Below are 17,781 nucleotides of genomic sequence, written 5' to 3'. Positions count from 1 at the left end.
GAGACACTTGGGGCAAAGTACCTGGACTAGGGTTAGACTGCCAGTGTGTGGGCTGAAAGGGACTCCATCTCTCCAGGCTTGGTTCCTGCCAGTGCAGGATTCTGAGTGCATCCTTTAAAGCTGTAAACATGGCATTAATATAGTCTGGTGCCCAGACCCTTTCCAAACCCATCAGCTTTTACCAGGACAAGAACCGTGTCTGCATCATTTGGTTTACAAATCCAATCCTTCATAAAAAGGTAACCAACCTAATTGAAATGCAGCGTCAGCCTTCTTGGCAAGGTTCTGCTTCTTTCTGACGCCATATCTCCCTGTTTCATCCACGTTTCTTTCCCACCCGATGACAAGCTCATTGGGAACCAAGGATGAGTCGAGGCTCAGGGAGCACATCATGCTTTGATCTGCACCTTCCTTACCCTGCAATCAGTCTCTGTCAGAGCCAGAGGGCGTAAGAAGCAAAGCCACCACCAGCTTAAAGGGCACCTTTGTGGAATTAAGAAAAGGCACCCTTTCCCCTGGGCAGACACAGTCCCACACCAAAGCACACAGCTTGTCCAGTAGAGTGGTGTCTGGATTTATGTCCCTATTTGCCCCCTTGGTCAGACAGATGCCCTTGTGCAGTACATTAGCATAGCCTTGAAGGGCAGCCCCACTAAGAGGAAGAAGGAAGAAAAAGGAATTTCTAAAAATACTATTTTTTAAAACTTAGGTCACAATCCATTGGTGGGTCATGAAATTATTTTAGGGTTGAAACTAGCATTTTTAACAGAGTAGAAAATGCTATATATATATATATATATATATATATATATATATATGCGCCTCACACTTAGATTTTATTTTTATATGTATATGTAAACATATACATATGTATGTATATGTGCATGGGTATGTGTATATACTGAATTGAGATGTAAAATATATTTTTTAGTGGGGGTCATGGTAAAAAATATTTAAAAGTCACTGACTTAACACAGCCTAATATGAAATGTGCATCTAATTTGGAGGTTTGCTTTGTCTCTATTCCCAACTGTCCAGTAGGAAGCAACAAGAAAACTAGAATGCATTTAGGAGTCAGACAGACCCAAGTTCAAATGCGGTTTACCACTAAATTTGGACCTTAGGCAATCATTTGTTTTCTGGTCCTCAGGTTCCTGATCTGCCAGTGGAGATGGTACCTGTTTCAGAACATTGATGTGGTAAAGATCGGGTATTAAGCACGTGTCCAGTTTTCAGATCTCTCTCTTCTCTCGACTTTGGAGAGACCAGCAGAGACCAGTGATCCAGGGACACACATGCAGCTGCCACTGAGGGTTTCCACTGCCAGAAGCCACAAAGCTGAGGAGGTGTAGAGTCCTGCAGTAAACTTTAAATGATTTTCTCCTGTGCAAGTTGTTCTCCTGTCTGTATGGAAGAACTGCCTCCCAAAGCATGCTTAAACAAAAATTACTGTTTAGCCAAGTCAATTAAATCATTTCAGCGAAAATACTACAGGTAAGCCAGGTTAGGAAAAGAGTTTGGTGTTGTGGTTATGGTGAGAATCTGTTCTTCTGTTTTAGGTAAATGTGTTAGATTTTAGTTTGGTATGGTTAGAGTATTCCACATAGTAAGGATGAGAGCCTCTGAGGACAGAAATGACAAGCTAAAGTAATCTTTTAGGTCATGTGGGTCAAATCACCCATTTTCCAGATTTGGAGATAGGGTCCTAGGACGTACAGGATCCACCAAAGTCACGTGGTTGGGGGGCACACCCCGTCCCTTGGGAACATCATTTCTTAACTCCTGGGTCACAAGGCCTCCTTCTTTAGAATAATTCATCCTTTAAAACAAAAATTGCAACAACTTCCTGCCTTGATTTAGGTGTGGAAATGTGGGGAAGTATGAGAGCTAAAGTTAGGGTTTCTCAGCATATGTTTGTAAGAGATTTTTGAGTCATCACAGCAAACTTTAAAAATGACACAAAAGACACACAGGAAATTGGCAATCTATAAATGAAAATTTGAATTCTCAAGAAACATATTTTCAACCTCCCAATTAATCAACGAAATGCAAATTAAAACAATGTAATGTTGTTTCACCTATGAAATTGGAAAACATTAAAAATGATAATAGTCCACACTACCAAGGATGTAGCAACCTAGCAGAAACTTTAAAAAGCTCATAAACTTTGTTCCAGAATTTCTGCTTCTCCAAAATCAAAAATTCATGTGTAAGGCTGCTGGCTGTAGCATTTTTTATAGTAGTGAAATTTAATATGAAAATAACTTTCTATTTTATGATAATGCTAAACAGTGAATAACCATTGTGAAAAACAGTTAATGATCTGAGGAAATGCTCATAATAAACCAAGTTAAAATGGGGCTTCCCTAGTGGCGCAGTGGTTGAGAGTCCGCCTGCCAATGCAGGGGACACGGGTTCATGCCCCGGTTCGGGAAGGTCCCACATGCTGCGGAGCAGCTGGGCCTGTGAGCCATGGCCGCTGAGCCTGCACTTCCGGAGCCTGTGCTCCGCAACGGGAGAGGCCACAGCAGTGAGAGCCCTGTGCACCGCAAAAAAAAAAAAAAAAAGTTAAAATGGTATATATTCAATATAAGTTTAAAGTTGTGCATATCCAATATCATTCAAACTTATTTAGATATATAGGTACATATGTGCATATGTGTGTGTGTGTGTGTGAGTGAAAGTCTGGAAGAATAAATGCAAAAATGTTCATAGTTATTTCTGGATGGTGCGATGGAGAGATTATAGGCTATTTAAATTTTTTTGTATTTTGATGTGTTTTTATAATCCTGTACAATGAATATATTACTTTAAGTATCTGGTAAAAATATTATTTAAAAGGCAAATCTACAATTTAAACTTTCTGTTAGAATTGCCTTTTACATTTGATTTGACTCAAAATTTGCCATTGGTAGGATCTGTTGATAAGGAGTTTTATTACAACGTCAGGCTATATTAAACATTCTGAAAGTATACAATTAAAACACGTATTATCATCCCTTGTTATATGCATTATCACTTGACAAATCCAAAGTCTAAAACATAATTTTTGGCAGTATGATGATTAAACATTCAGAGAAACCATTTTCACTATATACACCTCAAATTATTGGATACTATATTCTTTGATATATTTTTTAAATTACCCAACTATATTAGTGAGGAAGCAGGGATTTCTTAGAACCTAGAACACCAACTAAGCACAAATCCAGAGGGGTCTGTGTTGCTTTGCCTCTGAGGTATTTGCCATTCCCCAGTGGTCAGAAACTAGGATTGTGGAAGCTACAAACATGAGGCCTGATAGGGAGGAGGTAATTCAGGGGCCTCCACTCCCAATAAGCTGGAAACCCTGAAGGGTGGACACTCTTAGTGGGTGAATAAGGAAAAACAAATCTGCCTACCAAAGGGAAATAGTAGAATGTGCCTATTTTGGCCTTAGTTTTGAGTGGTACTGAAAAAAAGAGCAAGAAAAAAGAGTCTCCCTTAAGAATTTCTAAGCACAGCCTCACTCCTGGCTTTGGAGTCTGAATTCACACTACATGGGTAGAAAAAAGTCAGACATTTATGTTAGAATGGTTCCAGGTTGGTTGGGCTCCCGGGAACTTGAGAGAAGAGCAAACAAGTCCTCTCTGTTGGGATACACTTAGAACCGAGGCCTCAGTGACTCCCTACAGGTCAAGTTCCATGAAATATGAGTTCAAAGTTTTAAAAGAGGGCTTCTCTGGTGGCACAGTGGCTGAGAGCCCGCCTGCCGATGCAGGGGACACGGGTTCGTGCCCCGGTCCAGGAAGATCCCACATGCCGCGGAGTGGCTGGGCCTGTGAGCCATGGCCACTGAGCCTGCGCATCCAGAGCCTGTGCTCCAGAACGGGAGAGGCCACAGCAGTGAGAGGCCCGCGTACAGCAAAAAAAAAAAAGTTTTAAAAGAAATCACTAAATACATAAGAAAGCAACCCCACATGAAACATAAAACAACACAACTAGATCTGCAAGGACACTAACACTAGAAATACCAATTATGAATTATAAATATACTTAATATGTTTAGAAAAATAAAAGAAGGCATTAAATAATAGAAGAAGAAGAAACAGTGAAAATCAACCTGACAGTGGTGAAAAGGAGCCACAAAACCTAGAAATGAAAAATATAATAATTACAATTAGAAACTAAACAGATGAGCACCAGAGCAGATTAGACAAAATTGAAGAGAAAATTAGAAAGTAGAAAGCAGATATAAAGAAATGATCAGCAAGAAGAACACAGAAAAAGATGAGTAGTTAAAAGACATGAAGAACAGGTTGAGATGGTATAACATATATCCAATCAGAATTCTAGAAGATTATGGGAAGAATGAGGTAGAGGCCAAATTGGTGGAAGGCACTAATCCTCAAATTCAAGAAGTCTAATGAATCACAAATAGGGGATAATTAAGTGAGAAAATCACACCTGTCATGGCATCAGGAAAATGCCGAACACCAAAAACAAAGAGAAAACCTTATAAAGTAGTCAAAGAGAAGAGACCAACTTCTTACAAAGGAGCAACATTCACACCAGCAGCAGTCTTTTAAATGGCAAAAGTGGAAGTCGGAGACAGTAGAATTATTATTTCAAAGTGGAATGAGAAAATAACTTTCTACCCACCAAAGCTATCCTTCAAGAACAAAAGTAAAATAGATCTGTAAGCAAATAAAAATCAGGAGCAGATACTATTAACAGATTCTTGCTAAAGGAACTTATAAAGAATGTTAGTACAAGAAAAAGTCATAGAGAAAAGGTCTGATATGAGAAAAGAAATGAAGAGAAAAACTGGTAAAAATGTGGATACTTCTAAAAACATTGATGGCATAATGTCTAATTTGTAGGATTTAAAAAGTGAAGATTATACCTCAATAAAGCTGTTATAAAACATCAAGGTAGAACTTAAATTGTAGACTTCAAATCATTTACATTGGGGGAAAGGAGACTTAGTTAAAACGCTCTAAGGCCCTCAAGATGTTTAGCATGAGTGTAAAGATATTAGCTTTACACTCTGTTGAGTTAAATATATGCATTAAAATTTTTAGGGTAAACAGTGAAAGACTAGAAATAAGATGTATAAACTCCAAACTACTAATGGGAAAAGCAGATTTAGAAAAAAATCAATCCAAAACAAAAGCAAAAAAAAGTTATAAAAAATAGAAAGTTTAAAATAGCATGATAGAAAAGAATCCAAATGTAATAGTAATCACAATCAATGTAAATAAACTAAACTTTCCAGCTAAAAGATAATGATTGTCAAACTGAATTAAACAAAATGCTGCTATATTCTGTTTACTAGAGACTTAACCTAAAACAAAAGGAGGTTGAAAATAGAAGAATGAAGAAACTAAACCAGTCAAATCCACACAGATGTTCTTGACTCATCTTTGAGCAACTTAACAATCTCATTCCTTGTTAAAGTTAAAATACAAATTATCTGGTTCTAGGGAAAAAAAGGGGGAGAAGGGAGGCGAAAAGGAGAGAGGAAGAAAGGAGACAGGAAGGGAAGTGGTGATAAGTCCTCACTCTCAACATTGCCAGGATTCACAAAGTTTAGGTCATCTCTTGCTGGAGGAACCAGAGTAGCTAGGGAAACAGCCATGGGCAATCTGCCCTCTGTGTATTAAAATCCACTGGGCTTTCTGAGTCTGTCAAAGTGCCTCCTTCACCCTTTGAATCATATGCAGTAACTGAAGGGTTTGCTTTTAACATAAGTAGAGGGAAGCAAAACAAGGAAAACAGCACCATGCTGTATCCCTAGATCAACAAACAGACTGTGATACTGTGATTTATAAGAAATATATATATTTGGTCATTCAGATGACCAAAATATATTTCTCATATATATTTGGTCTTGGTTCACAGTTCCGGGCTCGAGGCTCTCAAAACCCCTGGAATTTCCTAAGTGTGGAGAGTGATAAAGGTGTCGTTTTTTTATGTTAAGAAGACAACTTTAGGAAAGCACCTAAGGATGGGGGCTGGTTGCCAATGGAGCCAACTGTGTGATTGAAGGGTGGGACTGAGGAGAGAGGGGCTGGAGGTCAAATCAATCGCCAGTGGCCAATGATTTAATCAACCACACCCACGTAATGAAGCCTCCATAAAACCCCCCAAAATGGCAGAGTTCAGAGTTGGTGAACACCTGGAGGTGCTGGGAGAGTGGTGCCTGGAGAGGGCACAGAAGCTCCATGCCTTTCCCCGTGCCTCACCCTAGACATCTCTTCCAGCCAGCTGCTCCTGAGTTATATCCTTTTATAAGAAACCAGCGATCTAGTGAGTGAAATGTTTCTCTTAATTTTGAGAGATCCTCTGGCAAATTCATTGAACCCGAGGAGGGGGTCACTGGAACCTCTAACTTACAGCCAGTAGGTCAGAATTACAGGTAACAACCTGGACTTGTGACCTGCATGGGGAGTGGGGGCAGTCTTGTAGGACTGAACCCTTAACTTGTGGAAAACTGATGTTCTCTCTGGGTGGACAGTGTCAGAATTGAGTTAAATTCTTGGACACCCTGCTGGTGTCTGAAAATTTCTTGGTGTTGGGAGGGAAGCACCCCCTACCCGACCCCTACACGTTTGAATTGGGTCCAGGAACTCAAAAGAATGCTACAATCACAGGCATCTAGTCAGTTAAGAATTTTAGTGCCTACATTTTCTTTCTTTTGAGGACAGAGAGTTTCCAAGTCTATCACGTAATACTCACTATAAGGATGATCTCACTGAAATCTGTACATTAATTTTACTAATTTACATACTAGGTATGGAGGGGAAACAAAGGTTGAATTTATAACATATTCTTTGCCTTAAGAATGCTTGGGACTATACATTTGTATTTATATAATTGTTTATGGTTTAGCATCTTACCAGAAATACTTCACTTTATGAAGTTTATAATATTGTTTCAATTTCGATTTCCCCATGATCATTAATAACAATTTGCATTGCAAACACTCTGCTGGCAAGCAACTTTTCAGGAACACACAAAATGAATAAAGCAAGGCACACCTAAATTACTAAGTAGCCTGCCTTCAACTATCCAGCTTTAAGCATCTTTATTTAGACCATTCCCTTCATTTGAACTGGGCTGACATGCTGTCAGATTACAGTGCCAAGTCTAAGAAGAAGTTAAATACCATGGACAGCTGCTTTCTAGGCCAATGACAGCCTAGCACCATAGCAGATCAGGGGACCTCAGCAGGCAGGCCAGGCACACTGCAAAACATGCCAGATGCCCTGAAACTCCATTGCTTCACATCCTGCAGGATTCAAATTAATTCCCAACCAGCTCTGGAGAGGTTTTTGGAAGATAGTCCCAATCATTTATAAATAAAAATACCCTTAAAACAAAAATCTCTGCTTAGCATAGATATTTCTAAACCACAGTTTAGGAAATAAACTTTCAGGACAACAAAGGCATTTGAAGGTTTCCTTGGAGTTTATAATAATGTCTTCCCTGCATACGTTCACTGTATATGAAATTAGGCTTAAAAATATTATAATATGACAAATATCACATGCCCCTAAGGGAGACAACAGCCTGCTTAACTCAGTGATTCACTGGCATGAACTACAATCTTCAAGGAATATTTTGAAATTCTCAAATTTGAAATAATTTATCCTGATTCACTTTTCATTTAAGAACAAAAGATGAAAGGAAAGGAACTAACACTTAGTGAACAACCCACATTTGCCAAGGACTATGTTAGCTGCTTAACATTCATTTCTTCATTTAGTAATTTTCCCAACTTTATGAAGTAGGTATTATTATTTTCATTTTCCTAATTAGGAAAATGAGGCTCAGTGAGTTTATGTGACTTCTCTGAGGTCACAAGTCTTATTATACACCTGGGCTAACACCCTTTTTCCCTGAATCAAAGCCCAGGATCTCCTTACCATGTCATGACACTACACGACATTTTTTTAAACAATAATATTATCACTAAAAGATGCAATAAAAATATCAAATTAAAAAACCAAACACCAGGTGGAACAGTTAAATAAAATGGGAAACTATTACTTTAAATATGAGAAAAATGTTTGTATTTTCTAATTTTTCATGCTCCATGGTTGCCCCATCATCAATAATGAAACCAAATTAAGATTTTCAACCAGTCCAGGAAGCAAGCAGTTTCAAAGATATTTCACTGTCTACAGCCCAGCAGAATTGATGAGTTTTTAGTAAGAACCATTGATGACTTGTATAAAAATATCTAAAATATGTTTCCTCCACTTTCCCATACTCCCCTCTTCCATAATTGTGCAATTAAGACAATGAGGTAGCTTTGCCTAAAAATATACTTAGTATTTTGCTTCCTAAACTCTTGTACAGCACATTCCTCTCTATGAAGACTCCATTGAGGGCTGTCTTTGGCTTGGGGTCTTTTTCTGAGTGTTCTGATGATGTCAGAAGCACTGACTTAGGTAGGAAAGGTGGAGTATACAGCCAGAAATCGATTTTGCAGATCAGAGAACAAGACAGCCAAGCTCAAAGACTCATCCCTCCTTGAGACACCTTATGTTCAGTGCTTAGAGAGCAAAATCTTCGTAAGATTCTGAAGTCAGACATCTGATAAAGACCAACTGCTGAAAAAATTTTTTTCCAACAATTATTCAAAAGTGAAATTGGCAAGGTAAAATTTCCTAAAGGAAATCACACATCATTATGTACTGTTCCACCTAAAAATATCTGTGTTCCAGCATACCGAACAAGACTTAGCTATGTTAAAAAATTCTGGTCCCATGATAATTTATAGTTCAATCTAGTTACTGAATGACAAAATAAATAATAACGATTAAGTGGAATAAACTAAAGCTATTTGGTGCTCAAAGGAAAATAATAAAATGAACATATTTTGGAGGTAAATCAGAAACAGGAGATATAGTCATGAATATAATTTGCTTTCTTTTTTAATTAGGTAAATCCAGAATTCCAAAATTTTTAAAATGCACAATATTAAGCATAGCAAAAATTATGGATATGAGTAACAACTTTAAGGAATGCCAGCCTAAGTTATTGACTTTTAAATTACCATTAAAATGACATGACAGTCACCTAATATAGTAGGTAAAAATCCTGCAAGAGCTGATTTAATGAGTGACTTATAATTTATTAAAAACCTTCTGTAAACCATATTTAAAAGGTTATTACTAAATGCACAAAACCACCTCCTTCCTCCCTATCAGAAGACAAAATCCCCCTGCAATCTTCAATACACCATTGGACTGCTCTGCAAATTCCTTTTTCATACACGTTGCCAACATAACCTTTAGCCGAGTCTGTGCCTAAGTTAATAAAGTTCCACTGCGGCATACCAAAACGAAAAAGTACTGAGTTCTCAAAAAGACTTTTTAGCTTTGATGGGCCCAGGATATTTATAAGACACCAAATCATTCCCTTGCCTCTAAAAAACAGGCCTTTCCCTTAGCAACTGTTTAGCATTCTAATTGGAATACACACATAGACGACTAATGCAAACCACTCAAACTTGTAGCCAGTCTTGAGGAGATGGCTTGAGGGATCATCCTTTGGGCTACAAAATTAGATCAGGGACTGGGCTCCAGTGATGACCCTGTCTTACGCCCTCAAGGATACAGACTCACTATCACATCTGAATGCTTATTTGCCACGATTTTTTTTTTTTACTACAGTTTCTAACAACCAACCATACACTGAGTGATACGTTAGAAAAAATACAGTATAGAACATTTCTTTTTTGCATGGAATAAATAGAAATATTACTAGTGGTTTTTTTGTCTGTGCTTTGCTTCTATTTCACGGCTGCTACAAAAATGATGGATGGTCATCAAACTTGAACATAAAGGAATTATGCTAAATTAATATCATTTTTTCCTTCATTCTGGACAAAACATCTCACCCTCCACTCAACATCCGTTTTTTGCATACATGAGAATTTCCCCAGATGCAAGTATGAAAAGTCTGCATATGTATTTTGTTTTACTGTTTAAAATCACATTCCGAGACGACATTCCAATGTTAGGATATAGATCAGAATGGCATTACTCTACTTAACAGAAAATTTTATTGATGTGGCCCATGGATTATTTTTAATAATTAATCTGTATTTTTGCAGATCGATTTCTTCTAAGCTCTTTACCAACTTGCTTGCTACCTAAGTGGTAGGATGGCCACTAAAATGTCATTAAAACTCCCTCAAATCCTACCATAAAAAATATTTTGGGTCATGTTTATCACGGCGTGCAAAATGGGCCCTCGAGCTACAGAGGCAGGCAGCATGGCTTGCCACTGACTCTTTCACATATCCCGATCGGTGCCTGGTCGAGTGGTCTGAAGCACTATTGTGTGCATCAAGAAGAATGGCCAGGACCCATTCTAACGACCAGTCCTGCTAGGCCCTAGGCTGCTGACTTAAAGATCCAGCTCTGCTGACACAAACAAACTTTCTTCACTAAGCACCTTTAAAGAGATGGTTCTTGATAACTGTCACATGTTCATTTAAATCGAAAAAGCCCTGCAACTTGCAAGGCACACACACACACTTTCCCATGAAAATAAAACGGCTCACAAAAATAAGAAAATAAGCAACAAATAACTGCTGAGCCTGCTCTGAGAAGCTTATGTAACCTATATTTATAAATGTTTTACTCTGAGGCAAGTAGCTTGAGAACTTAGTAGACATTCCCCAGAATACCCCCCAAATTATTTTTCCCACTGTCATGTTGGTCTGGCTGTCAAAGAAATGCATAAAGCACCCTGCTACTCATTACAGCCCCAAACACCATCCCATTTAAAAAGTGGCAGATCTAAAAAACATAAGAGTTCAGAGCTATGGTCAAGAAGACATTAAATAAACAACCACCACCACCAACCTTTGCTTGGGCCTCTGGCGCTGTCACCTTGACGACTTTGTTGCGGTTTATCATTTGCTTCACCCATCTTTCTACTTGGACGTTGAATTTCATGAAAACCACATAGCCAAAGTAAGCTGTTAAGAGAAGCAAGCTTTCCCACCACATGATAAAGTTATCCAGGAAAAATATGATCAGCATGATCAAGTCAATGATGTAGAAGGACACATCCCGAAAGAGTGGCCACCACGTCAGGTTTAAGATTTCTCTGGAAAACAGAGCACACATGCCAATGACAAAGAGGATGTTGAACACCGCTGAGCCCACGATTGTGCCAATGCCAACATTGCTGTGAGCGATAAATACCCCTATGAGAGACGTGAAAAGTTCTGGGGCTGAGCCCCCGGCAGCCATAAAGGTGGCTCCAGCCACATCATCAGAGATGCCCAGTTTTTCAGTGATGACAGTCAAAGAGGGAACAAAGAACTCATCGCAGACAATGGCTAAGGCTATGAACATGTAGATCATTCCAATGACATGGAGAATGATGGCACCTTGTCTCCGCTGCTCGAGGGAAAAGATGTCTCTTGGGTAGTCTCCTTGGGCATGATCTGTACTATTCTCAGATTTGCCTTCCTGAGAAACAGGTGGCTGTGGCGTATAATCTCGAATCTTGTCATTTAAATCTAAGAGAGTTCTTTGACGGTAATCGTGTGCTACCCTGGGGCCACTTGCACCACTGGCCTCTCCTGTGCTCGGTGTCTCTGTCTCAGAAAAGGCACTGATTGAAAACGGAACAGTGCTAATGGCTACCAGGCCCATGAAAAGGCCTAAGATTCGAATCAACTTCAGTTTTTTTCTGACATTATAATGTCTCCTGCAGCCAGACGGTGACTTATCTGAACACCATTTCTCAAGGAAAGAGATGGTGGTGGTGCTTTGGTGCAGATCCATCCTGGGTCTTCTGGTGGATGTGGTGGTCTTCGAATTGTACACTCAACCAGATGGTTCTTTCATACTTTTCCTCACTTTACAGTTAACAGTGCTTCTGGGGTGCTTCCACAATCAGGGATTCTTAGGCTTCACATGAAATATTTTCAACATTTATGCTTAAATAAAAATAAAAACAAGGATATGTGAATCGTAAAATCATGTCTTTTTTACAAAACAACTTGGCAGATATGAAAAAATCCTATCCTATAGCCATGTGACCTTGGATTAAGTTCCTTAATTTTTCTGTGCCTCAGTTTCCCCATTTCAAAAATTAGGACAATTACAGCACCTACCACCAAGTGCTGCTTTGAGGATGAGTTAAAATACATAAAGCATTAAGAGTAGGACGTGACACATACTAGGCACTTATGACAGTGTATGTACAAAGGCAAACATTTTGGTAAATCCAATGTTAGACATAGACTATGTATTTGTGTCTGTTAAATACAAAAATTTTATAGATTTAGATGGAAATCTTTATTTATCCCACCTTAATTCATGTAACAAATAACCTCCCAGGGCTAAAAAAGGTATCACTTCCTTTAGAATTATCTACGTATTTGACAACCAAAACCACTGTCTTTTCTTTTGGTCCAATTATATAATTCCAGTTGCAGGCACACTTTTCTGATTAATCTATCACTTGGCAAGGGCTGAGTGTTGGAGGAGACAGCACTCTTTTCCTGCACACATAAAGATCTCAGGATCCTATTTTTCATGGAAAGCCCCTCCTATAGCAAATGCAGAAAAGTAGCCCTTTAAAAATTTAAGTTTACAAAAGAATGTTCTGATGACATGAACAAATTGTCTTCCCTAAATATCTAGACACTGTATTCAGCTAAAGCTTATTTTAAAAAACAACCTTTAGTCGTATTTAAAATAGACAACTTAGTAAATCAAACAACTTCTAACAAGTAGGCTGCTTCAAGACATCAAATGTGTATTTCATAAACAATATGCAAGCTGCAGTGATACCTCTGTCCACAAAATCTGCCAAAAATAGCCCTGACACTGACTCTCTAGTAGGTGAGATACCCAAGCAGTTTTCATTCTCTGTCTCCACAGAGAAGGGTAAAATACCCACACATGACAGCTGATATTGCGAAGGTTCCCCTTTTTAATTTTCTTTAAAAAACAGTTTTGTTTTGGGGTTTTGGTTTTTTCTTGTATCAACGATTTCATTTTAGAGGCATTCGCTGAGATCATCTCAGGTGTAAAATAAGCTAATTAAACACACGCCAGTGACACACTGAGATTAGCTGGAACTCAGGTTTGCAGAGGGAGCCCAAATCAAACCAGGCTGAGATGCTATTACTCCTGAGATAAACCTAACCCAGCACAGAGATTCTCAGCTGGCCTGACAGATGTCTATGCTTAGCGTGAACGATTAAGCAACTCACTGCGCTCGGGATTGTCACAAAGCTCGGCCGGGGCAAACGTCAGGGACAGACTCAACTCCCAGGGTGCGCTATCGGCTCCAGCCTGAGCCGGGCTCGACCTGCAAAACCCACCGCTCCGCCGCCGAAGTGCACCCCCAGCCGCGCCCCAACTTTGCCGTGTGTGGTCCCAAACTTTCCCTGGTGGGTTCATAGGAAAATAAAACTGAAGGACAGACGCCCCACTAGCGAGCCAGAGGCTGGGATGCAGTTTGAGGAGGGGCTTGGCCGGCATCTTCCCGAATCGTTGGTGAGTAGGTGGGGAAGGGGAGCGCCCCTCTTTGCGCCTTCCCCGACTGCAGGCCCTGCCCAGCGCCCCCTACCCCGAGCCGGAAGCAGGGGCGGTTGGGGTGGGAGAAGTCGGGGCTCGGAAACCCCGCCTGGGAGCGCAGAGAGTTGGCTAACTCCTTTCGGGGCCTGGGGCACCACGTCCACCGCGGAGCTACCTGTGAGCCTGCAGCGGGATGCGCGCAACCGGGATACGGGGACAACGACCACTGCGGCCACCATGCCTGGCGGCTGGCCGGGGCTCGACCGCCCGCACTTACCGGGATCCGCCAGGAGAACGCGCACACGGCGGGGGCCCGAGCGCGGCCCGCCGCTCCGGTCCTCCGCTTTCTCCGGCTCTCCGCCTCCTCGCTCCGAGGCCCGGGCTGCGGCTCGCACTCGCCGCCGCTCTCGCCGTCCGGGGCTGGGCTGGGGAGGAGACTGAGCCGCCGCGAGCCCCGCGCGCCGCCTCTGGTGCTGCCGGGCCCCCTCCGGCCCCTCCCTCTCGCCTCCGCGCGGGGAGCGTGCCCGCAGGACGCTCTGCTCCCGCGCTCTCTGCTCCACGCCTCCTGGGCGCAGAGGCGACGCCGGCAGCCGTCCCTTCGCAGATTTCTCTGCAGTGAGGACGGGGGTCAGGATTTGCAGGCGAGCAAGGACGGAGAGGAGAAATCGTACAGGACGGTGACGCGCCTGATTACCAAAGCCTGAAAGTGTTGCCAACTTTAGGGTCATCTCTGCTGGGCCCCTCCTCTCCAATTATCTGCAAAAAGTGACAGCAGTCACACATTTAGGAGGCCATGTAATGTGTAATGGCAACAAAGACGATCAGTGAAAAGGCAAGAAGGGCTGCAGGGTTGTATGTTCAGGCCCAGGGTTTCTGAGGTCTCTGGTTTGGCTGGCTGGGACACTGAAGGATCTTTAGTCTTGCAGTCGGACCTTTAATTTCATGGGTGATGAAACTGAGACCCAAGACATTGTCATTTTGAGTCATAGACAGCGTTCGTATGCTGGCCTCTGGACTCCAAGCCCAGTGAAAGCAAGATCCCCCCACCACAATAAGTTGATCCAGGCTTGTTGGGGACTGGAGGCAAGAATCTGGGCCAAAGAGTGGGCGAAGGTAAGGCAGACGGGTTACTGCGGGAAGCCACTTTTACCCGGCCCTGCGATCACCACCAAAACTGCCAAGAGGTACCCACCAGGAGAAACCTTTCATCAAACGTTTTCTGCTCTCTTTACCCTCCACTCTCCTCTTGTTTCCCACTTAGAGAGGGTTTCTTCATGCTTTCCTGGGTCTAGGAGGAATGTTGGTCATATCTGGAAAACTCACTACCTTTGACTTTGGGTAAAACTCTATACTCAGACCTCTACATTTCCTCTTGATAAGTCAAGAGCAGCCTGGAGAAATCAGAAATCTCTTTTTCTCCCACCAAAGCCAGGCATTTAAGACTATTGTCTTGCTAAGGATTTAAGGTCCTATTATGGAAGTCATAGTGTGAACTTTAAAAATATTTTTTATTTTGGAAGATTCCAGACGTTTACAAATATAATAGTATAATAAACCTCCAATGGGGCCACCACCCAGCTTGAACAACTATCAAATCACGGTCAATCATAGTTTCATCCAAGTCCCCTTTCCCCGTGCCATCATTTTAAAGCAAATCCCAGACATTCTATCATTTTATTTATAAATATTTACAGAAATAAAGGAAGCTATCAACCATTTCTTGTGTCAGGAAGACTAAGGAATCAATTCAAATAGGCTCCCACTAGACAAGGATAGACCAATCTGAGCACCAAAAATTGATAACAATTGCAATTGTTTCAAACGTATCAAATATGATTACATCTATAAGTTCATAATGATTCTAAAGTAACTCGACTGGTCGCTGTTGATGGGTAAGAAGGAATGAACTCATTTTGAAATTGTTTTAGAAAAAAGAAAACAATCATGCATTTAATCTGCCTTTTCCATACAAACTGGACTTCAGGGTAACCAATTAGCCTTTACTTCTCCCCTGCCCTTGTCTTTGCTTTCCTAGTCTAATAATCCTAATCTTCCCTGATACAGTGATGCATCTGGCTAAGAAGATCTTGTATACAAAGTTCTGCTTAAAAGAAAACAATTATATATATTTTTAAAAATCACACCCTTCCTACTAGGATCTTTACAAATGTTTTCCAGCTGACTCCCCCCAAAGCCCACAGATGACCCTGAAGCTCCACTTGGTGGGAAGGGGAATGAGGCCCGGATGCAGGTTGTATTGGCTGCGTATAACAGAAACTCATCCTTAGTGATTTAACCAAATAAGAGTTTATTTTTTGCATGTAAAAAGAAGTCTGATTTAAATCTTGATTTCTAATATACTGTCAAAAACATTTTAATGTAAGTAATCAAATTAGTATTTTTCCGTGGCTCTTCAATAATGAACTAATTCAACTTTATTGTTGGGATTACATCGTTGCTTAGGCAATGATTATCAGGATTTTAAAACTTAATGATTTGTTATTCTAAGTTTGCTGTTTCAAACTTTTGTCAAGCACATTTCAAAATAAAGAAAAAAAGCTGTAAAATAAATAAATAAATAAAAATAAAAAGAAGTCTGAAAGCAGACTGTCCAGGGTTTGCAGAGGAGCTCCACAATGCCATCAAGGAACCCAAATCCTTTATCTATCTTCCTTAATGTATGACTTTTATCCTCATAGCCACAAAATGCTTACCTCTTTCAGACATCACATCTGTGCTCCAGGCAGGAAGAAGGGAAAAAATGAAGAGTGAAAGACAGAAGGCCTCCTTGCTAGGCTTGGCCTTTTTATTTAGGAAAGGACATGCTGTCAAAACTTCTTACATTTCATTGGTCACAACTTGGTCACATGGAGCTGTCTAGCTGCAAAGGAGTTAGACTAATAACTGGGCTATTAATCAGCATGTAGAAAATCAGGGATACACTAGTAATACAGAAGGGGGAAACAAATGTTGGGTGGGCGACTAGCAGTATTTGACACACAGTTCTATAGTAGCTCAATGAGATCCACATTGGACTGAAGATTTAGCAGCTGAACTTGGCAGTCAACTGCCATGACAGTTGAGAAGGCTAAAACTGCTGTCATTGTAGTAATGGAGAAAAGCTGGCCTATCGTTTGTCTAGGTCACACGATACGAAAGCAGTAAAACTGAACCACACCTGTAGGTGTCCCAGGTCCACACACCTTACTGCCTGGTCATGAAGAAAAAGGGAGCCTCATGAGAAAATTTACTACCACCACATGATGACTTACTACAGAGTAGCCTTGATCAAGTTCTTTGCTAAGAGATTTAAGTAGAGTAATCAATGGGCATGAATTATTATTAAAGAGCCAACTCTATTTATTTTTAGATATCTGCATAAGTATACACATTAGTTGGCATCATATTTATCCTTCTACTAACTGTATGATTTATTTGAACATAGAGTTTATGGAGGTCATTGGTAATTACCAGTTAAGAATGATGGGATGGGCTCCTGTTGTAATTCTGGAGAGGAGCCTTTCAAAATTCAGTAATGACTGTTTAAAGGTACAGGGTCATACTTAAGCTAATAAGGACTTTTTCATATAAAACTGCCAAAGGAAAAAAGAAACCAGGTTCTGGTTCAAGATGGTGACATAAGAGGATGCCGCACTCACCTCCTCCGACAAACACTCCAAGTCTACACACAGAACAACGTCCTCTGAAAAAACAAACAGCAACAACAAAAACTGGCTGAGTGACTCTTACCCATTGGGTAGGAAAGGCTGGGACACAATTTTACTGTAAGCCCCACCCTCAGTGTGGTGACCCAGAGTCAGGAGGGAACTAAACACAGAGTTGAGAGAGGCCTCTTTTCTTGTCTTGGCGTGTTAGCCTGAGGGACAGACATCTGATTTGACACACATTTGGGGGCCTGCTGGGATGCTCTCTGGGGACAGAGACTGATGGGAACCATTTTTTCTGCTCTCCCTCTGCCTTGGGGGCACCATCTTTTTCTTTTTTTAAAACTCTAGGCTTTCTTCCTCCCCCTTGCTTGCTTGCTTGCTTTCTCTTTCTTTTCTTTCCTCTCTTCCTTCCTTCCTTCCTTTCTTTCTTTCTTTCCTCTCTTTTCTCTCTTTCTCTCTTTCTTTCCCAGCGGGCACCATCTCTGTGCTCTCCCTCTGCCTCGCTCCAGAGCGCCAGTATCTCTCGGAAGGGATCTTTTACACATGTCTGGTGTCCCGGTTTTTACTTC

The 17,781-nt window shown here is 40.9% G+C and overlaps 1 protein-coding gene across 2 annotated transcripts in view; it reads right to left on the bottom strand.

Annotated features, from left to right (window-relative positions):
- Positions 1–11,798, bottom strand: part of SLC24A2 (solute carrier family 24 member 2) — a 237,159-nt gene extending 225,361 nt beyond the window's left edge. For both annotated transcript variants that reach the window (XM_019934886.3, XM_019934887.3), the window contains exon 1: positions 10,866–11,798. In XM_019934886.3, coding sequence (XP_019790445.1) covers positions 10,866–11,798 — 933 coding nt within the window. The remainder of the gene's footprint in view (positions 1–10,865) is intronic.
- Between the last annotated feature and the right edge of the window lie 5,983 nt (positions 11,799–17,781).

Source organism: Tursiops truncatus, chromosome 6 (genome assembly GCF_011762595.2).
Source record: "Tursiops truncatus isolate mTurTru1 chromosome 6, mTurTru1.mat.Y, whole genome shotgun sequence".
NCBI classification, from domain to species: domain Eukaryota; kingdom Metazoa; phylum Chordata; class Mammalia; order Artiodactyla; family Delphinidae; genus Tursiops; species Tursiops truncatus.
This window is presented reverse-complemented; position numbering and strand designations above follow the sequence as displayed.